The sequence below is a fragment of the Poeciliopsis prolifica genome, unplaced genomic scaffold (genome assembly GCF_027474105.1).
Source record: "Poeciliopsis prolifica strain line A6 unplaced genomic scaffold, Auburn_PproV2 SCAFFOLD007, whole genome shotgun sequence".
Lineage (NCBI taxonomy): Eukaryota > Metazoa > Chordata > Actinopteri > Cyprinodontiformes > Poeciliidae > Poeciliopsis > Poeciliopsis prolifica.
The window spans coordinates 11,055,635-11,080,248 of NW_026562382.1; the positions used below are offsets into that span (position 1 = coordinate 11,055,635).

General features: G+C 36.0%; 2 protein-coding genes across 2 annotated transcripts; both read right to left on the bottom strand.

The window, feature by feature from the left end:
• Positions 1 to 84: 84 nt before the first annotated feature.
• On the bottom strand, positions 85 to 15,747 carry stk24a (serine/threonine kinase 24a (STE20 homolog, yeast)). Its single transcript, XM_055031309.1, has 10 exons — positions 15,287 to 15,747; positions 12,153 to 12,383; positions 8,923 to 8,979; positions 8,702 to 8,810; positions 8,129 to 8,286; positions 6,197 to 6,382; positions 5,927 to 6,072; positions 5,637 to 5,847; positions 5,012 to 5,148; positions 85 to 4,299 (listed from the first exon to the last, which is right to left on the bottom strand). Exons 1-10 carry the CDS (start codon positions 15,326 to 15,328, stop codon positions 4,266 to 4,268), a joined length of 1,311 nt encoding a protein of 436 aa, XP_054887284.1. The 5' UTR covers positions 15,329 to 15,747; the 3' UTR covers positions 85 to 4,265.
• Positions 15,748 to 17,008: 1,261 nt separating this feature from the next.
• Positions 17,009 to 24,368, bottom strand: slc15a1a (solute carrier family 15 member 1a). Its single transcript, XM_055031307.1, has 23 exons — positions 24,267 to 24,368; positions 24,094 to 24,134; positions 23,603 to 23,690; positions 23,059 to 23,200; positions 22,792 to 22,911; positions 22,605 to 22,704; positions 21,594 to 21,684; positions 21,384 to 21,467; positions 21,221 to 21,303; positions 21,060 to 21,146; positions 20,898 to 20,987; positions 20,769 to 20,813; positions 20,630 to 20,662; positions 20,453 to 20,541; positions 20,169 to 20,250; positions 19,956 to 20,072; positions 19,669 to 19,812; positions 19,529 to 19,575; positions 19,234 to 19,341; positions 19,015 to 19,126; positions 18,349 to 18,486; positions 17,970 to 18,077; positions 17,009 to 17,848 (listed from the first exon to the last, which is right to left on the bottom strand). The coding sequence occupies exons 1-23, from the start codon at positions 24,271 to 24,273 to the stop codon at positions 17,591 to 17,593; spliced, it is 2,214 nt and encodes a 737-aa protein (XP_054887282.1). The 5' UTR covers positions 24,274 to 24,368; the 3' UTR covers positions 17,009 to 17,590.
• Between the last annotated feature and the right edge of the window lie 246 nt (positions 24,369 to 24,614).

Here is a 24,614-nt window from a genome sequence, read left to right on the forward strand (position 1 = left end):
CTAGAAATCTTTGATACTGCAATTATGCTCCAAACATCCTTTTTTTGGAGAGAGAGTGGTGGGATAGAAATGACATTTCAAGAGTAGAAGTCTACAAATATTTATTTCAGTTTGAATCACCAATAAATACAGAACACATTTTTAGGTAAATTCATAACTTTTGCTTTTAGAAGAGTTTAATCAGCAGTATCAGAGGTTCTTGACATCCCTACAGTTCCATGGTTAAATATGATTGTTGAAAATAATTTCTGTAAGTGAAACCAGTGGAAACCAGGTTTTACACTTCAGACATGGCTGATACATTTAAATTCTTTGCTGTAGTAATTTAGTACCAATTTCAAACTAATATTTTGAAAAACATTCCCCCCCCAAGATTAAACAACTACAATCAACAGCGTGAATTTTTCAAAAAGGCACTGAAGAAAATAAAAAGCTGCAGACAAGCAAAAAAAAAAATAAATAAAAAATTTCAAAATGTAGACGTTCGAACAATCTTTAATTATTTTTGTTCTTAATCATTTGACAGCATTTGATAAATCCAACAGCACTGCCGTAAATAAGCAAACTGCCGGCAAAGTCACACCGCATGAAATGTACACATTAAATGATTGCTTTCCAGTGTTAAAAGAAACAAACACAATCACCGACCCAAGCTACAAAAAATAAAACAAAATAAAATAGATTTTTTTAAAATAAAGAAGTGATGCTCCTACATACAACTCATAAAAAACAGAAAAGTTGGTTTGACTGAAAGATATTGAGTTGCAAGTACCACTTCTCACAAAACTTAAAGAATCCACAGAAAGTGCAACAAATAAAAAAAGAAATATGCATGCAAAAGGTGCAAATGATGTTGCTTTTTTTTTATCAGAGAGGCAGATTGGTAAAATGGCACATTTGACAAAAAAAGGACAAGTTGATTTTGCAGAACAGCAGACACAGACAAAGCTAAACCATACTTGTGGCTTTTGATCTGGTTTGCTGATTTCTGACATTCCATCATTACTGTGCATTTTTCTTAACCAGCTCAGCGCAGCAGTTATGGAACCTGAAATAAAACGGACAATTTTCTTTCAAAGGCACAATTTGAAAGTTAAAGGAACATCTGCTCAGTCTAGGAAACCCAGGAGCTTTTGGTCAAATGGTCCCACTGGTAACACTGGCAGATAACAGAGACCAAGGCATGATGGGTAGGCTAATGGTGACTAGGGTAAAGAGTTAACTTTGCACCACAGTGACTGGGGTCGGTTCCCCCTCCCACACGTGGTGCTACTCTTTTTCCCTCACAAGGAAAGTCAGCTGCTTTGAAAATCCTGTGAAAAATAAAAGAGCGCCCCCAATTGGTCTTTTTAGAGCAATGTTGTTTAACAACTAGAGTTTAGGAAGCTACGATTTTATTCATTTTTACAGTAAATATGTGGGTATATTCTGTCACTTAAGATTATTTATGATCTGCTGAGAACCTCATAACAAACCATACCCACCGAAACACTGAATACCAGCACTGACAGAACTAAAAACTCTAATATTGACTCACTCTGAAAAGCATGAAATTGCTGGAAGTAATTTCAGAAAATTAATAAATCCATGGTTAAATGCTGAATACTGATGCTTCAAAATTTCACACATGACAAAAAAGTTTATATTGCCAGATTTTACCAAGCAAACCAGAACTTACTTTGGATTCCATTTAATTGTACCATGACTATGAAGGTGGTTCAGAGTTCTTCCTTTGAAAAATGTTAAAATCCCAATTAGGCTACCAGGTCAAAGGTTTTAATTATAGTTTACCTTACAATTATTAATACTCCTGGCAGATTTAGATTTAACATGTACAAAAAAATTAAACAAATACATTTCTATAACATTTATGTTAGGACTCTGCCCACTAGTCAAAAGAAACCTGTTGGTAAAATTAAACAATTACTTTACTCCTTTAGCGTAAGCTGTGCACACACACACACACCGCCGCATGGCACGGAGAGCATGACAGCAGTCGATTTATCAGAAATGTTTTCTGATAAGTCAGAAAAAACGACCAACGACGATGTTTGTAAATGACTTTAAAGACCGACTGTTCAACATGTTTCCTGGAAAGAAACGAAAGCAATACTTTTGATCTTTTATTATTACCCACCAAGAGTCACCGCATGCGCATTTTAATGCGAAAAAGGAAGAAAAAAGAAAACACACACAAAAAAAAAAAACAAAAGCAGGAAACAAAAAAAGAAAATAAATTTGATCCAACCTTTTTAAAGCTGATAATATTGATCCCATTCATCACAAACATTATAAGGCTGCTTCATCACTGTTTAGGACCGGACAATCATTCCATCCTGTAATAGTATGCTACAACGCATACCACCCAGGTCAGTCTGTGGGCTCTGTGCCGTTAACACTATCATGCACAATCTCTTTGAACATTAGTGACAGTGCAGCTGGTCTCCGGCCTCCTAATATTTACATCTGACAGCAGTTTCATCTTATGTGTGATGTCACTGAGCATCAACAGGCATCCTTCAGTAAATTAGAATCGAAAAGTTTATTTAGACACAAAATCTATACTATAAGGAATCAAATCGTAGAGAGTGAGATAGTTTATTTCTATTAATTTTGATGGTTATGGAATATGGCCCAAAAAAAAAAAAAAAATCCAGAATTCAGTTTCTGTCATGCTTTGGTCCTACATATTTATCCAGTTAGTGAGCCTCTCCACGTGAAGGCTGAATACGCTGGTCCTTCACATATGGATGTAAACAAGCGTACTAATGGAAAGTTTAGTGGAAGGAAAACGTGTGGTGCACAAGCAACAGGGCTAACTAGTCTTGCAAAAGTTGTGAAGTGTAAGAGTCAAATGTTTTTGTTTACATTTCTGCTTCAAAATAAAAAAGTTTAATGTTTACATTTTCTGTTTGGGTCTCCGATCACAAAAGGCCATAACCAATAAAATGAGCAGAAGCTTGAAAAAATAAAATAAAATGAAATAAAATCACTCTCGGTTTCAAATTGGTGAAATAAAAAAAACTTTTCAATTATTTTATTCTAATACAGTTGAGATGTGCCTGTATGAAAACTTCCCATCAAGTCCAAATCAAATAGACAACCAGGCAAATGCCTCACTGCCTGACCAGTCGACTGTCCTCACGCTGTGATACGGCGCATTCCTGCAAAAATACTGCAATTGTCATGCTACTGCTTTATGGCTACTTTGCTATTAGGAAAGGCATTTATACTGTAAGTGCAATTCAAAAGGTACCCAGAGGAAGTACCGATGCAGCTCCTAGGAAGACTAAGAGTCTGCTGATTTATGAACAAGATGATGGCACTGCCATTTTAATGGAATGAATGGACGAAACCTCAGTTCCTCTGAGCAATCACGCACAGCAAACAGCGGAGGATGAGGTCGACAAAGCCCACCCTCCTGGAACGAAGGCTGGGAACAGCATCCAGTGTTTCAACTGGGGAGGCTTTAAAAACCCTGCCAGCTTTTACATTCTACCACAACATTACAGCCACAGCAAAAAGTGAGGATTTAAACAAAAACAAAAAAAGTAAAGAAATTCAGCGGCAAAACAACGGTGGAGGGATGAAAATTTAAACTGGAGACGAGAACAAAAAAAATAAAATACTGAGGTACAGAAGAAGAAGCAAGGCAATCTTTACCCAACAGCCTATACTTTGCATTTGGCCATTTTGTTTCAACCACCCTGTTACGCTTTCAACAATCTGTAGAAATGAGCTTATTTACAAGACTGTACAGCCACCAATAAAAGCTTCTTCCATCTCCCAGACGACCCAATCTACTGAAAGCAGGATACCTGAGTTTTCAACCGAACGCTGCCACTCGTTATCTCTCAAAACCACACGCACACAACAAACTAAGCAAGGGGTTTGCTTCTGAAAAGGGAACAGAGTGTAAACTTTTGTAAATAAAAAAAACAAATGAACCAAAAACTTCACACGCCTGCCAGAAAGAAGGATCACTAACTCCAGTCTAAAAATGAAACGGTTGAGAAAGAGGAACAAAGAGGGGACATTGGAGAGCAGCTGGCAGCTGGGTAAGCAGCCGCCGACCAGCCTGCTTTGACCCTCTGGTGCTCTGCGAGCAGATAAACATACGGTAAGGAGGCCGGGAGTATTCGCCTCAGCCAAACGAGTGACGCAGGCCTTCCTGGGAGAAAATTCAGCTCAGCTGAGGAGGCCAGAGGAGATCTGACTGCTGCCTTCGGGGTGGAGAGCAGGAAAGAGGCGGGAAGCGACGGCTGTCACTGGGCGGTGGCCGCCTGCGGCACAGAAAACCTGCGAGACGTCAGAGTAAAACGATCAGATTTCAAAGGTTTCAACTCAAGACAAGTCGAGACATGACAAGGGGACTATTGTTTCTAACTATACAAACAACGGCAGCACTAAAATGTTCAGTTTTTAACAAGTTTAGAGGAAAGAATCGTAGAGAGGTAATCCTGATCAGAAGAGACTTCAAATGTTTTAAAGGATAGTTTATATAAGATTTCCACACAAAACTCTTCATAAGGTGGCAAAAGGGTGCAAAGTCAGCAAAACTGGTGCAAGAGTTTAACATGGAGAAACATGTAACCAGGCAAAAATTTGAGAAAAAAAGTATTTCTACTTGGGCATCCTTCCTACAAACATCCAAAAAAAGCAGCTGAGAAATGAACTGCTAGTTTTTAACAAAACTATTTACAAATAAAAAGCAGATTACAGTAAAAACAAACAATCAAACTGAGGCCAGCTGATTTATATTTTTAATAAAGTATTTTAAAAAACCCAGCAACATAGTGCTTGCAAATATTTTCCAAATTTTAGGCTTCTGGGGACAGTTTGATGCAATGGATTTAGTTTAGGTGGCATTAGAGTGGCTTCAATTTTTCACTTGAAAAAAACCGTTTGAAAACCTTGCACCATTTCCCTTCCACTTATATTTCTTGTAGTTCTAAAGGCAGAAAACCTTAAGAAAGTTCACATGGTTTTGCGTCGCATGAGCTTAACTTACCTCTGAAGTCTCTGCAGCAGTTCGGCCACCAGAGAGTCGCAGATGCCAGGGTGAATGTTCTCTGCCAGGAAAATGGCCTTCCTCAGCTCCTCTGCAGCTTCTGGCTTTCCATTACTCGTCTCACCCGTCGCTCTCAACTGCAACACCAGATGTCTAATTATTTTTAGTTGTTTTTTTTGTTGATTTAATTTAAGTTTCAGAATCACAAAATTTCCACTTTACAAGTGCAGACTTTTTCTTTCTCGTCTATTTCTGGAGACATTTTTTCACACTTTTGAACAAACGGCCGCTGTGAAGCGACTTGTTGCCGGATTGTATTTGCTATACAAATAAACTTGACTAGGTGTGAACCCAAACATCCTAGAATTGTCGCGTATTTTTTTTCCTTTTTTGGTGAAAGTATTCCAGAAGTTATAAGCAGAGCAGCCTACATAAGGAATTATTAGTTTTTACTTAGAAATTTAGGTTTATATTTAGCAGAAAGTGGAGCTGGAGGAGCTATGTTTTGCATCTCTATCCAAACCTGATATCGGAAAACAGATCAAAAACACAAATCCAGTTTGAATTATTCCAAATGTTCGACAGAATTATTTCCAGTAGAAGCAAGTTATTGATTATATAATACCTCAGAGAACAATGGAGAGAATATTGATGTTAAGCTCTGTGACGACAGGCTCTCTGAAGTCTCCTCCTGCGCCTCCAACTGCACCTGCATCTCTACAGGCTCAGCTTGCTCAACAGGCTCAGGTAGCGACTCCTTAACCGGACTGTGGTCCTTGATGGTGCCGAAGATCCAGTTGTCGTTCGATTTAGATTTGCCGCCCTCCTCCAGCTCCCTGCAGTAAGGTAAGGTTCAGACACATCAGGGTACCTCATACGACCGCGCTCATCTGGAAGGTGGCATGATGAACCTACTCGTCTGATTCGTCGGAGCTTGAGTCTTCCCGCGACTGCTCCGACTTCCACCTCTTGTATCTGTCGATCAGCTCGGTCAGATAGGTCGTCTTTTTGGCGTGCCTCGCAATAAACTTGTGTCTTAGTAAGTCTTTGGCTGTTGGCCTCTGTGGAGGAAAAAAAACAAAAACAAAATAGAAACCCCGCCCCCCCCCAAGAAAAACAGTTAGCAGTGAATTTTCAAAGGATCTATTTCTTAGGTAAACTATGAGCAAGGCTGTTGAAACTTACAAAGCTAGGCTCCTTATTTAAACATGCTTCAACAAACTCTTTCAGAAGTTTACTGAAGTTTCCTTCCAGTGTCGGTGGATTGTTCTTTGGGATCAGGAATAAGACTTTCATAGGATGAAGTTCAGAGTGGGGCGGCTCTCCTTTGGCCAGTTCTATAGCCGTTATTCCTAATGACCAGATATCTGCCTGTGAAACAAGGAAAACAAGAGAATTTCACAAGGAGGGAAAAACCTGTTGCCTTTCCTGCAATCGGTCTGTCAACACACTGGGAAATGACATTTAAACTCAGCGACTTATAAAACTTCTGCTAAAAAGGAGACAGTGATACAGCAGCTGCACTGACTCATGTTGTGGTTGTTCCAAAAATATCCACTGGGGCCTTTTTAGACCAGAAAACATGACTATAACTGTGCTTTAACGTTCAGCACCAACACAAGCTGACAGGGGTCAGTGAAATGCTGAAGGTAAAAACAGAAGAACAATGCTTCATTGTGGTTTAACACAATAAATATAAAGGTCACAAGTTCTACATAATTATGGTGGCTAAACCGTCTGTCTGACGGTAAAATGACTCGAGTTGTACATGAACTCAAAAGGCCCAAAAATGTTTAAAACAATCATCATGTCAGTAAATACTAAAATTTCCAAATACCACCGTATTGACAAACACACACATTTCCATATTGACCATTTTTTATTGGATTAATTCATCTTTTCTAAAAAAAAAGTAAAAAAATCTACTAAATATAATTACAGCAAAATTTCCCATTTAAGGCCTGCCACAAAATAAAACACAAATAAGCACATAAGCATTAAAGCACTTATTTATGAATTTTTTTTGGAATGTGAATAAGATGACAAGTGTTGTGAATTGGTGCTATGTTATTAAACTGAATAGAATGGAAAAAAAAGAAGACGATTGTCTTGTAAAAGTCAAATATGATTGAATGAAGAATCCACAGAAATAAGTTATTTTCTTCTTTGCTATTACCAAAGAAAAAAACTGTTTTTATCACCATACTTAAAGTATAATATTAGCAACTTAACATTCCTAACTGTAGTTCTTCAATGTTTATTTTTAATCACCATCTATATATTTTTTTCATTTAATTCATTATGCTGCTAACCACAAAGACAAATACCAATGAAATGGGCAGAAATTAAGGCTGAACATCTTAATCAGAAAACAGGTTCACACTAATCTCTTCCAAGTTTCTATGAATTGCACTGGAATATGTAGCCGACAGAAAAAGCGTCAAACTTCATATCGTGCATTCAGCCCGTTTTGTCTGTTGCTCCCTGGAGGAACTACTAAGTGGCTCCCGAGTTGGTCTCTTCAGATGCTGAGACATCGGGTTAGCGCTTGTCTGCTGCATGATGAAACCTTATTTCAAACTTTAAACCTTTTTGGCTCATGAAAAGCTGAACGCAGCTCACTCATCGCTACAACTGATGCTTTATCAGCTATAAGATTCTTTTTCGACAGCAATGATGACAACGAATAGTGACTGGAGTCAAACTGTATAGTAAACATATTGTCTGACATTGAAGAAAGTAAATAGAAATTCTCTAAAACAAATAATAATAATAATAAAATACATCTCATTATTCTGGTATTTAGCAAATAAAACAAATTCTAGTATCCCATACCAACCTGAAACAGAAGAAAAGTTTAATATAAAACATACACAATACACAGATTATGCAAAGATAAGATTGTAAATGTGTTAACGTGGCAGATAAATTTAATTTAATTTTCATTAAGAGAAATGAAAATGCTTAAGTCTTTTCCTTTTTGAGAAAGAATTAAGCAGCACGCTGCTTTAACGTTGATAGCTGAAGGCTTTTAGAGTCATTTGCACTTTGTCTTTTACAGCACTGATGTAACTGAAATCCAGTCTGCGTTTCAACACTGCGATTATGTTAACTGACCTTTGAATCGTAGGCAGATTGCTTTATGACTTCAGGTGCCATCCAGAAAGGTGTTCCAACAAAAGTGTTCCTCTTTATTTGTGTGTCCGTCAACTGACCCGCCACACCAAAGTCCGCCAGTTTTACCTCACCTTGCTCTGACAGCAACACGTTGGCAGCTAAAAATACCAGTTAATCAGATAAAACACAATTTACTCCTTCAGGAAGCAAAACAGTGCAGTAATCACAAAGAATTTTAAAAAAGCCAGCTTGTGTCTCAGTCAGATTGTAAAACTAGTAACTTCTTACTAGAAAACGTTACAAATAATACAAAATGATATTGTCAATATTGCTTTGACAATGTATATGAAGAAGCGTTTGATTTTTTTAAAAAATTTTTTATCTTACTGCACCATTGACAAGAAGAATTAGAAATGAACACAAAGTGAAGAAATTATTGTGCACTTCCTGCTAAACGGTGATCCCGCCACATTCTACACTCACTAAAGCAATAAAACTAGATAATAGGCACCGTGCTGACCAGATGACACTAATTACTGTTCAAACAAAGAGCAAAGCATTTATTGAATTTACCTTTGATATCCCGGTGGATTTTCTTCTCGGAGTGCAGATACTCGAGCCCTCTCAGAATTTCCCTCAGGATTGTGGCTATCTGCGTTTCATCCAAAGCACCCGGTTCCAACTGGCACAGAGAGACAAGTTTGTGACTCCGTGCTGTAGTCGTACGAACTGTTCTCTGCGTATTTTTCTCCAAGTTTTTAAAGTTGGTAATCAATTTGCAATTAGTTTCTTACCAAATCCAGAGCAGACCCTCCTCCCAAATATTCCATAATAATCCATAATTTTGTACCCTGAGGAATAAATAGAATATTTTTAACTTTACATGTCAAATGCAACAGAACATTTGAATTAAAACTTTACATTTTCATCATATATGTGTTAAGGATCCATAATAAACAGCTGGAAAAAGGTAAGAATGACAATTACTGCATACAGTTTTCTCTTAAATTGATTAACGATCAACTTAGAAGAAAATCAATCACAGATTGTGTGCTTTCAAAAAACAGGCACAGTTTCTGGCTAAAGAATCTTGCCAGGAACTGTGCCTGTTTTTTTCAACATTTTGTCATAGTACAACCAGAAAATGCAATATATTTTATTGATATTTTGTGAAAGCAATAAAATTAAAATCACAAAATTTAAAAGTATGCATTTAGTCCCTTTTATTCTGATATCTCTAAATATTTGGTACCCTGTTTGATAATTCCAGCTGTTTAATCGAGCTTATGGTTGAGACTGATTTAGCAATTGAGAGTAGTTTGATGCACTGAATATTTTTCTCATTTCAGACAGAGCAGCATTTCCTCATTGTACCCATTACTGCAGATCTTTAGGCTCTCAAACTTCTGTTTTATGGCTAACTTAGTGACCAAACTTTAAAACCACAATGAGAAACACTTTGCAAAAACTGAGAAACACGTAATTTGACTTATTTTTTTTTTACATCCTTTATGATAAAAGCAATATCAACTTTTTTTTTGTATTTTAACTTCAATTCATCTATTTGTGAAAATGAGGTAACTAATTTTTTGTACATAAAACATCATTTAATCACATAAAAACTGTTCATTTGTATAACATGGTGATGCTTTTTTATGGTTTTTTTCTTTGCAGAAGGTAACAATTCATCCGTTATCTGGCAAAGTGACAAATTTTATGCCTTGCACCAATTTTAACTCCACAATTAGATAATAAATAAAACTAGTCTCATCTAATCCAGTGCGGCCCTCTACCACCATTAGTTTGCCATGTTTCATAATAATAAATGTTTGTTGTTATTTACTCCTTGGTGCAAAAAAAGGATTGGAAATCAATTTATTCACTGCATGCTTTTGTCTATTGAGGTGGAGATGAAACTGTACACAAGAACAGCCCTTTAAACCACTCAGAGTACCAGCACAATAGAGACACAATCAAAACTGTCAGATGACGGATTACCCTGCGATAACTCAGAAATAGTCAAAATAGTTTGGATGTATTTTTATTCCTTTCCCACTTACGGAAGGTTTCTTTTTATATCATAGGTTTGTGGTGCCTTTTTGTACAAAAGAATAAGATATCAAATGTCAGCTATTTCACAAGGAGATATTAACATTCATGGAAAAACCTTATATAACCTTGTATTGAAACAAAAAGTATGATGGCCCCGTAAGAAAAGCTTACAGTATTCAATTATGCCACATGAACTGATCAGCAGATTATTGCAAAGGAACGCAAAAGAAAAAAAAATCCCCATGTCCCCTGGAGGGCTATGTATTTAATAACCTGTCCTCTCTTTTACTCTATAAAAGAAAACATGTTTGATAATGAGCAAAACAGATTTAGAAAGCAGATTTTATCATTAAGAAGCTACAAAAATATCCTAATTTAAAGTTGTCATACTCTGCTATCTTACCATAAATGTTTGCACTTCTAAAACTATCTTTCAAAAGATAAAGCAGATCTGTGAAACATCAGATCCCATTTATGAGGTCTGTGTCTCAGCTATTATGCATCCTGTTACATTTTTGGTGTATTTACTGGGATGAAGGTTGTAAAACCTACATAGCACGACTGTGGACATCCAATGTAATTTATCTTTTGTGGTGATGTCTTTTTAATTTTCAAATTTTATGAAAATTAGATGGTTTTCATGACCGAAGAAAGTTCAGTACCTTACAGAGAGCTTATGGTGCTATTGAATGGTATAATTGTTCGCAGAATTAATCTAAAAATGGAGCCAACTCCCTTCAATATCGATCATATTAAGCATATTAGCTTGGGTTAAAATTATGTACGCTACATTAGAACTATAGTCAGATGGAACTAGGATGTTATATTCAAGTTATGTATCTTCACATAATTTTTTTTTATACTTATATTTATATATATAAAACAAAAAAACACAAAATAATGTGGTGAGTGTACTGAGTGTATTGACCTTGTATTGAATTCCTTCGACTAATAACAATACTGCTTGCATCAAGGTCTTTCTGATTTTCAAAAAGCATCTCTGTGTTCATAAACTTTACAGTCGGGCCAGACATAATGCTTTAATAGAAAGGTCAGGCAGATGACCTACAGATGATGTATATATTTTGAAGTCTTACAGAGCAATTATAATATTTAATACTTCTCAAAAACCCCATAAAACACTTTGTGTTTTGTGATTTTAACATGAGAAACTATAAAAAGACTTCACATCTGAGTCTAATCACTTAACTAAAAATGTATATCTCAAAACACACAAAATAACAATAGTAAAGAGGAATGGCGTATCATTGCAGAACATATAATACCACATAACCAGGCATAAAAAAAAGTTCTCTTTGTAGATATAATGCAATAACAGATATGTATCAAGCTTTGCAAGGTACAGGCATATATAAATGCACAAATACCACACAAAAGCCTTAAATCTCTTCCATACTCAGCAGCACACAGTAGTTTAGCTAATGGAGCACTTTTATCCAGTTTTGGTGTTTATGCAGCACCGTAAAAGCTTTGACAGGCTCTCCAAGCTCCATTAAGTGTAGCATGAAATTACATTATATTTAGAAAATAGTTTGGAGTCAATACAGCAACTGCAATTATGCGTTTCTTGTTGCTGCTTAGATTATACCTAAATCCACCAGTTCCAAAATGAAACCATGAAGCTTTAATAATCTTTCAGTTTTAGGGAAGAACACGACAGTTTCTGCTTTTGTAACTGCCCTGCTGCTAATTTTAGAGAGTCTGAATACTGCCCAAACTGCAATAGTCTGAACCACAACTTTCAAATGTTTAAGCACTTCTATGACGCAGCGTTAATAGTCCAAAAAAGTCAGCCGACTTTATGACTTGGTTTCTCCAAGTATTTGTGCCATATTTCAAAGGCAATTCCTCCAATATCCTCCTCAATTATTTATTGTTGTACAGAAGCTTACCATGTCAATCTTGCTGAACATAAACTATTACAAGCACTTCCTTAAACCTAAAAGCTTACCTTGAGATAAGATCCATGGTATTTGGTAATAAAGGGGCTGTCACATTGGCTCAGCACTGTAATTTCCTGTTGGATATCTTCTATTTCATCTTCGGCCTCCTCGAGATCGATAATTTTAATGGCTACAACTTTCTGAGTCCTTCTGTCGATGCCTTTGAAGACTTCTCCAAAGGAGCCTTTTCCTATCCGCTCCTGCTTGGTGAAAAGTTCTTCTGGATCAGCGTTGAAATTCTTAGAAAAATAAGAAACACATACATAGAGAAAAGAAACACTTAAATTTTAGTCAAACAATAGGAAACAGGGAACCTAAGTGTAAATGCATATTCATGTATCCATAACAGGTACATGTGGAAGTGTATTTTTGCTCCTAGTCATTCCTGTTTATCTAAAACAGGGTGCACTCCACCTATATGTAATTAATTGTGTAAAAATGATCAAAATTAGTAAGAATATTTGTTGCTGCAGTTGACTATATTCATTTGAATAGCAAAAACTGTCATCTAACAGTTAGATGACAGCTGTACTTAAATTGAGTACAGCTGTAATTTAAGCTCAACTCAAGGGAAAAAGCTGCAAAATACCAGAAAAAACTGCTGTACATAACTTTTGTCACAAATAAAACATCCGTGCAGACAATACAGCTAATGAATTATGATTAAATGTCTATGTCCATCAATAGCTTGATTCTTGCACTGGAAATGTATTTTCTGAGAAACTTTATACATAAAAGGAAATAAAAAATAATAACTGCATCAGCTAAGCAAAGCTTAACAACTTTAAATTGATTATTACCTACCTAGTAATCAAGGCTAATATGACCACGTACGACCTTGACATCTGTATGCAGTGACATTCTCCCCACCTCCGAAATGCTGCTCTGAGTAATATTTGCATCATAAAACCACATAACATACATATATCATTGTGGCTTAATGGCCTCCAGAGCAAAGGCTAAACAAAAACAGAGGAACTCCATTCTAAATTATTGATAGAGCTAAATGGCTCATTTCCCTGCGGAGCTCCAGAGTGGGAATAATTGCCTTCAAAACAGACCTGTTAATTAGTAAAAATAGTTGAGAAACATTAATGACATGGCACCACAGAACACAATATGAATTTAGAGTGTAAAGTAGCATTAGTTTTCTAAATGAAAACTTAAAGCAGACTACCTCCAAAACCTAGCTCTAGGTAATCGAGCTGTAAAGCGACGATCTGCCAGAGCTCAGACTAAGTCGGTTTACTGTCTGCGCCCTGTGAGAATAGTTTCCTGTAAAACTGCTAATGCATGATTGTCAAATCAACAAGGAAGGCGGGATGAGAAATGACCCTTTGAACATCTGGCAGAGGGAAATGCTGAACTGAAAGGACTTTATAACACAAAACTGCAACGTGGTGCAGAACTAAGCAGTGCAACAACAACAAACTGACAAAGCTATCACAACACTACCAGTCTGATCAGTCATCCAGATGCAATTTTTAATGTTGAGCATGATTTCTGTATAAACAACAAGAAAAGTAACAGTGTGATGAAAGCAAACATATCACTGGAATGTAATTGCTGCTTCTATAGTCAGCAGGTTTGCTGGGACAACCAATTCTGTTTGAAGGTCGCTCTAAAAGCATGTTGTGGATTCTCTACCATGTGCAGCAAGCAACTTTGTGGTTTGCTGTCAGAAAACCAAAGTGCAACAGATACTGAATAAACCTTAACTGCAACTAAGCAACGCTTTGAAAGAGAAACTACAAAAGAGCTGCTATCACGCCATAACCTGTGTGCAGAGAAATACAAATTAAGTTATGTTTTAAAGAAAAGTGATGCTTTGGTTGTGATTTATGCAAACTTGGACATAACATGTAAACAGGTTGCTGTTCATATCAACATGGTGGCTCAGCTATGAAGAAAAAAGAAATGTTTGACTCTATGCTAATTTTCTTATTTGACACAAAGTGTAAGAGTAATATTATAATATTAAAATTTGCAGACAATCTGGTGATAGTTAGCCTTCTATATGATGATGAACATTCCCATGCCCCTGTGGTCGATAGATTTGTTAAACAGATCATAAGGAAAACTAAAGACATCCTTGCTGACAGTTCTCATCCTTTACATGCTGAGTTCCAGTTTCTATCCTCTGGCTCAGACTTCTTGGTGTATAAAGTAACAGGTACAAGCACTCTTTTGATCCTACAGCAGTTTCTCTTTTTAATGCAGGACAGGGAAGGAGGAGTCGCACCTGATTGTTAGTGTTCGTAGCAACTGAAGGTCGACAAAACTACTACTCTTACCGTTGTGCATTGATTTGTATTTGATGTCCTTATTGGTATGTTTTATTGTTTATTTAATTTTTTAAACTTTGATACTTTGTCTTTTAGTTTTTATACTTGATGTAATATCAGTTACAGCAATTAGGACACGAATAAATATGAATCTGAAGTGCATACATGCAAAGCAGAAAGTGGCAAAACTATTTAGTCACTTTTTTTTTAATATGCCTTTATTAAGGACACTTACTTGGGTCTTTAATAAAGGTGATAAGTCATGCAATGTAGATGCGAAGTAATAGATTTGCAGAACATATAAATATCTTCACCTATTATTATATTATTTATATTATTATAAATTATAAGACACTTTAAAGGTTACATTTTAGAGAATGGGACTAAGGAAAAAAAATCTCTATTAAGTATTATTAAATTACAACATTAGAGTATTCATGAAATTGAAAAAAAAAACTGGGAGAGACTGCTCTATTTATTTATATATAATATATATATTATATATATATATATATATATATATATATATATATATATATATATATATATATATATGTTATTATTTTTTCAAAAGAAAAAGAACAACAAAAACAGATAAGGAAGGTCAACATTGCATTAAATACTTTTTGGCTAAATCTAGACAACAATAAGAATAATCTGCATTTAACCAAGCAATAAGAGAGGCAGTTTTACCAGAAACCTAGATGGACTTTGATTACTTTTTATCAGTGAAACCCAAATGTGACAGAGGCGGAAAAGGTGACTTTGCCTACACGTATATAGTTGTCTTCAGGGGCATGAGATGCAAGATTAAAAGAAAAATAATTTAACTCTTATATTGACAGCATTATATTTACCTGAACCCCCGGCAGTCCACTCTGAAGAGGGGAGTGAGCCATGGCGTCAAAGAAGCAAAGATGACGCCTCTCCTCGTCTCACCTTATCAGATCAACGACGTAACTTCCGTGACAACCGCTTTGACTCCACCAGAATCCCAAAAAGCTGGTTTAATGTATGATATGGAGACGTTACTTTTCAAAGAAGCGAACTTCTACTCAAGGCTGTTGCCTTCTCTCTTACTCGCCTTCCGCAGTTACAGAGCGCTAAACGTTAGCCACTTTTAGCCGCTTGTTAGCAAACAGTTGACAGAGTAGCTTGATCTCATCGGCTCTTCGGGACGTCAGCTGCTCGGAGACGTCACACAAGTCTGGTTTTAATCAGCTGTAAAGAAAGAATATGTGCACACTTTTGTGCCAGCTGCGACGCTTGTTGTTCCTCTCTGGCATCACTTTCCTCTGTCTCCCGGCGCCATCTTGGTTAATGGCATTTCTAAATGTGAACCAATCAGCGTAGCAAAGAGCACGTCGTCATTCATTAAAGGAAACGTCACTAAAGGAAGGAAGTTCACGGTCAAATAGGTTTTGGCAAGTCCATTTATCATTTTATAGTGAAACAATAAAAGGCGCTCAGTTGTCAGTTAACTAACTTACTTTAAAGAAAAATAACTAACAGAAAGTGTTGCACAACCTCAGCTTTAACAGGAACTAACAATAGCTAACAGAGCGCAATCTCAAACTGCTTCTAAATCATTGCTAATTTTTTATTGTAAAATTAAAGTAAAAAAATATATATTCAATTCAAAATACTTTTTTCCCTCAGAGGGATATGAAACTCATGACGTTTAGCACCTACTTATTTTACAACATTAATTTAAAGCTGTCAAATAAATCTGCCAGTACAGGTGAGAGAGAAACATTGCACCTTCAAGCTGTGGGTTTATTACTTTGCAGACAGTTATTAGAGAAACAGGGTGCTATTCATATTTTGATTAAAATTATATATGGCTTGTCATTATTATTAAAAGGAGTCCCTACAGGCACACACACAAAAGTCACCATATTTGTTCCCAGAATGAGTATCAGATATTCAGGCCGCAGCTAAAGTAGCAAACAGTATTTTCACAAGGTCTTCAGCCTTCATTTTGGGGATGAATTTACAATTTCCTCGAAGCTTCTACAGTTGATTGGTTGAAACTTAGTCATTTTTTGTGTATTTGTTATGCATTAACCTTCTAATTTTTGAAAGTTTTGAAATCCGCAAAAAAATTTGGGAAATTCATTGCCGGTTTTGTTAAAATGTTATTTGCATATTGCATGAGCAGATGAATGTGACACATTCAGGGATCTGGAAATTGCATTCAAGTCAGATTGTGAAAGACATCGGTTTTCTTCTTGATATCTTGGGTGGTTTCTATTGATGTGAACAAAGGAATTATTTGATACGTCCACATGTGTATCTTCAGTCAGAATATTTACACGGTAAGTGTTAGAACTTGCCACATTAATCTATCAGAAGATTATAAAGCCACAACGTCATCATCGGGGCCTTTCTCTTTTTGTTTGCCATTATGTTTTTTATTTTATTTTATTTTTTACATATGGCCAGGTTGGCTTGGATATTGTTTTCCCTTTTAAAAATAAACCATTATTTGAAAAGTATTGTTCGTATTTGTGGAGGTTATTTTTGTCTAATACAAAAATTTGTTTGGTACCTAACATACCCCTGTGGAATCAGTGCAATATTTTCTAAATATATTTATTACATTTTTGGCACTTCAGCAAACATTAAAAATACATATCAAAGGAAACTAAAAAAGCCAGGAAATGCAGCATTATCAATACATCATGAATACCAAGGCTACACTCTTATTTCTTACAAACTTTGTAAACACATTTTAATGACATAAAATAAGAAACGAGAGAAAAGAAACAGTCTAGGGATAAAGTTGTGTTTGACTGTGCAAGTGTCCCAGATGTTAGAGAATTTTTTTCTGTCATGCTTACGTGAATCTCAGTCGCTCCAAATGAACATAAATAAAAGTAAGGAGACTGACTTTGTTTCACAACCAACTTCTTATACTAGCAAAAGGAAAAAAACATCATCATATATCAACAGATTGCAAAACAACATCATTTTAAGTTAAGCTTTATCATGATTACAATTCATTTGTAGCTTTTTGCAAAATACATTTTTACATGCCTGACTTTGTTAGGTTATAACATCCTTTGAGCATTACAGTATAAACATAACTCAAATTAACACCTACTGTAAATTCTTACTTTTGTGTCAACATCATAGATTAATTTCCTGATAGCTATAGTTCACATGTTGGTTTGAGCAGATTTATTGTCTGAATCGTCACTGCTAACTGAATTTCTCTTCTCCAACTTAAACTCTGATTTCTGCAGCTCCTTTTTCTTATCATCTTCATTATCATCATCATCATCATCATTATCAATTTTCTTCTTGAACTCGGCCTCAATCGCTGTGGGGTCGATGTAAGTGTAATAACTCGCCATAATGGAGAAGATGATGGACACCGCCATCAGCAGAGAGGCAAAAAGGACATATTCTGTCCACTTTAAGGTAACAAAGAGAGAGGGAAAAGTCATGAGAGACATTGAAAAATAGTTATGGATATCATATGGTGCTGGTATTGCATGTATTGTATTTCTTTTTTTGTTGTTGTTTTTGTTTTACCTGTTTGGGAAGTTTTGCAATCTCTGCCACAATGAGGACAATAAAGTTTCCAAAGGCATTGGTCAACAACCAGCCCGCCTGCAGCACTGACTTCATGTTACTGGGTGCCTTGTTGACAAGAAAGGGGTATTTAAAAGTGAAAACAAAACAAAACAAAAAGAAAAAACAGAAATAATAATCAGAGATTGACTGACATAATTCACCTCTAAATTCTTGCAGCTATTTGATATATTTATAATAATTTAAATAATTTATATTAAATTTATTGAAAGCCTCTCTTGAAAGCCCTGATCAGAATGTTGTCCCAAACTGTGTCAAAGATAGTAATATACAGACAACATTGTACAAAGATTGTTCAGTTTTGTTTTGGACAAATTACCTGTGAGTAGGAGAACTCCAGGCCAGTTACAGAAAAAAGGACTTCACCAGCAGTGATGAGAAAATACTGTGGGATCTGAAGGGCCATGTGCACCGAGTTTGGTTTAATGTCCACTGACTCAGTTATAGATTCATGACACTGAAATAGACCAATCAATAAACACAGTTAATAGAAAAATATACCACATGTAGCCATATTCAACGTCTGAATATGATGTTGAATATCTGTGTTTGCAGTGAAATTAAATTGTTCACTGGTGGATGAAGAGGCCTTTGAAAACTTACAGTGGATTTTCCATTTTTTGGAGTTTAAGGGTAAAAGAGGCTGAAGACAAATGCATGCTACTCTTTACATGTTGCAAAGATGTTTCTATTTCACAAGTATGCATCACTTTATGTTGGTACATTACATCCCAAACCCCAATAAAATACATTTAATATTGTGGTTGCAATGTGACAAAATGTCTAATCACAAGAGCGAATGTGTTTGAAATGCAACTGCAGGGAAAAGACATGGTACAAAAACATATTCTGTGGTGTAGAGTAAAAAAATAATAAATCAGTCTTCAGAAGTTATACATAACCGTTTTTGTTACTGTTTTTTAAAGCAAGCACTTTTGAAAGAATATTAACATTTAAAACATGAATCACTAAGCTTAAGACTCACATTTGGTCCAAATGTTAATGTGCTGGGGATGAAGAAAGTGTATGAGCCTCCAAATCCAAAATCCTTGCTGTATTCACATGACTCTGACCCTCTCTGCAAGGTGAATATGGCCCTTCATAAGCCATAAGAAAATATTCAACAAACCATTGCTTTTATGTGCACTCAAGGCAAACATTGTAGTGACAAAATTTTCTGAAAAGGATGGATAATGACCCTCACCTTCCATTTTGTATCTCAGAGTAGTTTGAATAATGCAATGCTTCAATTTGATCATAGTAGACTGCAGCTGAAGAGACATTCACTGGTGTACTCATCCCATTTATGAATCTAAAATGGGATAAAACTGATGAAGAATGCTTGAAGAACAGCTACTTCCAAATGTCAACAATTTAAACAGGACTGATGCTATTGGACCTAAATAAACATTTACTAGCTGTCACAATTTATATGATTTTTTTTTTCAACAAACGTATGAAACTGTTCAAGAAGATTAAGAATGACTTGTTAAACATACCGGATTTCATTGTTTCCTTCTTGTGGCTTGTAAGTCAGATCAGAAGCCTGAAGAAAATTAGTAGTAAATGCTTTTTAATTCAACAATTATACATGGGATGGTGTAACTTTAATTTACGGTATTTTGGGTAAGTCTCTCACCAGTTGCCATTCATTATTGATTGCTGAGGGAATAAGAAGTGTCTGTCGCTCCCCTTTCGTTAGGGAAACACTTTTTGATACTGAAGGATTGCCGATTGAAACCATAATTTGATCACTTTCAAATTTGAAGTATTCTTCACTGGCCTGCAAATGAACAAAAAAAGATGCAACAATTTTTTACTCTGAAAAAAAATATCAGAAGAAGCGTGTGCGATGTATGCAGCAAGTACTTTATATTAATTTTAATTTAAAGAAAGAAAATTATGCTTTATTTAAAAGACACATACCTGACCTCCTGAAAGATTTAACTGAGTTCCTTGAAACTGAATAGTAGTCTTAGTATTTCCCATGTTAAGAAACTTCAACTGACTCTGGGACGCCGATGGGAAGACAGGCAAGGTTTTCTGGATGTCAGGTCAAAGTAGTTAGCTTTTAGAACTCCTCCTAGCATTTGCTGTGTTTTAAGAATTTCAATGCTCCTTGGAAGAGACAAAACTTACGTCAATTTGAAGCTGGATCACAGCTGCACAGACAAAAGCAAGAGCTGCTAGAATCATCCCAACAGTCATTTTTTTCAGAGGTCTGTTGAATTGAAATGAAGTTTTAGTATTTATTTGTATAATCGGCACACATGAAAGGAGCATCTACAACTATGCTCAAGTTTTCGTAGCCCAGGTGAATTTAGACATTTTTTTGTTCAACCAACTTTGTTTCTGATAGAAAAACTTTCAAAAGATACAATAAGGTGACAACTGGGAAAAACAAAATATACCACTTCACTTACGTAAAGTTCAAACGACACTTTTTAATCAGAGGGAATACCAGGCTGTCCATAATGGGAACCAGAGTCAGAATCAGGATGGGGTTGATTGTCTTGAAGAAATAAAAAGTACAATCAACATTCTGTCCTGCAGAGGGCAGTACATAAGTTTAGGTTTTCACAGTGCACTTTTTTACTAACCTGCATCTGATCGGGCTGTATGATGATTGACCCCTGCAGAGAGAAAAAAAATTATATATATACACATATATATGCAACAACATAAATGCACTGATATTGGGAACTATGAAACAAAGACTGCTTCATTCACCAAACTTACAAAATTCCCATCCATTGTGGTGGCTTGCAGTGTCCACCTTGAGCCCTTTAACAGAGGTGTAAAAATTCAGCATTGCTTCTGCTTCAAGAACATTGTGCAGGCTTGAGAGGTTAGGATTCCAGTTCATACCTTTTGATCAAAAAGGGTCCAGAACATGGGCAGTGGGATGTACAAGAGGAGAACCCTCAGTGCTATTTTGATTTGAGCAATGAGGAGTTTCTGAAACAAATTGGAAATGAACAATTACTAGAGAGGAACATCTTGTTGCAATCAAAGAAATTCAAAGCTTACGTCATATTTTTCCTCTGCCCAGTCCATCCAGTGCTCCCTCTTTGGATATTGTTTGCTTTTGTGTCTGTACCGGTTTTTAATTGCAAACTGAAATTGAAGAGAAAATGGCTCTTAGAAGTCAGTGGAAGTTGTGTGAATATTAAAACAGGCAAAAGACTTACCCCAATGCATTTAGACACCTTGAGCATAATATTCCCTTCTGGTTTAGTTTTGTAGTACATACCACTCCCCATAATAAACACCACTGTTGGAGAATATGCAGATTTTCAGTGTGCATTAAACAATTTTGTGGAAAGTATATATCCCAAGATTCAATAGTCATACCGAGAGCAACCGCCATCAGGGCTGCAGGCACTCCAAAAGCAAGAGAGTAGCACTTGTTCTTACTGTGAATCCCACAATCCTGAGCTGTAAAAGGAAACAAAAAATATTTGCTAACATCAAATTTAAAATTCAGCTTACATCCTAAAATTTTATTTGTGTCTTTTAAATTTTTATTGCCACTTTTGATCATTAAATGTGTGCAACATGTACCTCTGAGAATGGGAGTTATGATGGTTGACAGAAGACTTCCTCCGTTGATGCAGAGATAGAAAACTGAAAAGAACGTTCTTCTTTGCTTGTCCTGCATAAAAACCACAATAAGCGTTTGTTATTGAGGACTGACACAAAGAACTGCAATTTTATTATTTGTGAGATTAAAGTTATCCTTTTTCTAAAGTAAAACAGTTTTACTATTGTTAATATTAAATTTCACTAATTCATGTCCTCTCTTCACTTTTACCTCTACCAATTCTTTGGTCGCTGTTTATCCAAATCAGGTTTCTTTCATCAATAATTTAATTTGACCTACATGCATGATTTGAACTATTTATGTATGAGTATGCTGAAAGGAAAGCTGTGGTTTGTTTTTCCTTCTGTTCTTCTTTAAAACTGGTGGTGGAGAAATTGACACGTACATCAGGTTTTAATTGCTAAGCTGCCCTTTAAACAAGACAATTTTGCTTTGACATATGTCAAAATTTCCAACCACAACCCATTGTTAAACAGGTCACAACCAAATGCATGGCTTGTAATTAATCCCACAGCACACAGAGATTGATTGATCAGCCTTTTGGGTAGCTGATTGACAGGCTGTGATATCATGTACAGCCACAGCAGGATGTGCTGGTCCCAGATACGTTTCCTTGCTTAGAAATAAGCATAATCTGGCGATTGTTGCTCATAAAATAGCATATTAGACTAACTTATAGACAGTTTCTTCTGCTGCTGTTATTTATATTGGCAGTGGCTTTCCTTCTATTTAGTGCACAAAGATTAAAGCTGCCAAAGTAAGCACACATTATGATATTATCATTAACATCCCGACTTTGTTTACAGGATGACAACAGAAAGCAGATAAAGCGTGAGGTGGAGAATGGGGGAGTCACAAGCAATAAAATATTTGAACTATGGATATTTGAACTGCACGTTTAGACTGAAGGCTGACTATCAAGATCAAGCAATTGAAGTCTGAGATAGGAGCTGTACACGTGTTTTTCCAACCTGATGATCTCCAAATTGATCTCCACCAAAGGCAGCAACACAAGGTTTGATACCACCAGTACCAAGAGCAATGAGCAGGAGACCCACCATGGACAGCACCCTGAATGTGAGGGGAAAGAACGAGTGCATGATGCAGCTGGTACACAAACAAGAATTTATTTATCCATGTAGAAAAATGTAAACCTACACATGAAAGGTGAGATTGTCTGGCGACCCATCTCTGTCCGAGTCAGTGATGTCATGGATCGCGCTGACAGCCATTGCCACCTGACCGATCGCATAAACAATCGACAGGTAGATGATTGTCCTGCGAGAGACATAATGAAGAATAGTGGAAGTAATACAAGTTGATGCAAAAGTACCTTATTGAAAAACACATGTTCTGATTGTGCTTCTTCGACTGAAGTATTAATATAACACAGTGAAATCATGAAAATCGGAACCAGTCACTCACTTGAACTTCCCAAGCCAGGAGTCGGCTATAATGGCTCCAAGAATGGGGGTTAGGTAGCAGAAAGCAACAAAGGTGTGGTAGATGGAGATGGCCAAGTCATCGTCCCATTTCAAAAAGTACTTAAAGTACAGCACCAGCACAGCTGTGGAGAGGCAATAATATCTATATCTACAGCACAATTGTAAATATATCAATTTATTCCATTCCATAATTACAGGTTCAAATTACAAACTTGAGTTAAAAAATAGCTGTAACAGGATTTAAAACAAAAGGCGAAATAAGAAAGATAACTGGAACTGTTTGTGTAACATAATGAGTCCTTCTGCCCAACTGAAAATTGTAAAATGTTTTTTTTTGTCTGCCTAAAAATTAATTAAATGTGCAGTACCATAGTAATCAAACTTTTTTTTTTTTTAGAAAAGACAATTGAAATTGAAAGGTCTCCCCCAACCCCATCCATCAGCAGTCATATTTACTTTTCAAAAGTAAAGTAATTGCAAAGTCTTGTCATGTAGTTTGGTGTGTTACTTCCCAGAAAACTCACCTCGCATTCCATAGTAAGAGAACCTCTCACAGAACTCATTTACTATAATGAAAAAGATGCTGATAGGGTAGCCAAGCACTTCTTTACACTGTTCAGGAGATACAAAACAAATGTAGCGTAATCCCATCAGCAAAGTCAAACTTAGTGAACATTTTGTACAGAGAATGCAACATTAAATCTTAAATTATGAACTGTTAATTCAAATGATACTGTTACAATGATTTTTTTTATTGCATTGCAATTAATGCAATAGTATATTTCATGCAAATAAAACAAGGGGAAATATTTGACTTATTTTTTTACTCCTACAAAAAATCAGTTGCACTGAAGAAAGTTTTCATCTGTTGAATCCACAATTACACTAATGACAAAGATAACTAAAAATCACGTGCAATTTTTAATACACTGTGTGCCAAAAGACCAGTATTACAACTTACTTCTAAAAAGCCTCAGTTTTAAAATCGTTATCTACAGTTTTACCACCACTTTACCTTTCCTCTTCCGTTCCTTTCCTTTTTGAGATCATCTTTTTCTGTGGGTACAAAAATCTACTTTAGGGACAAAAAATTTTAAATGTGTAAAACTGACCAACTTTATTTTGACTTGCCAGTAATACATCTACACATTTTTATGAATCACATGTACTATTTGTCTCTAATCTTACCAGTCATGCTTAGATGAGGCTGCTGCTTGCTTTCTCTTGCACCTTGGTATTCCTTCGAGATTTGTTCCACAAGCACTTAATACTTTATCTTTTTCTCCTGACAGGTGGGAGTGCTTCATGTTATATTGCTCCTTATTAACCTTACGCTGTCTGTTACACTGCTGACTGGTTTGTTTTTGCAATAGGGTGGGAACGTGAGCTGCAGTTGATAAAGCATCTAACATATTCATACCCTGAGATTTCACTGGTAAGTGTTTGCAAATATGTGCTTAAATGAGGCTGAAGCAGCAAAAAAACATACTTCTTTAGAACAAATCTACAAAATATAAAATTGCATCTTCCTATTAG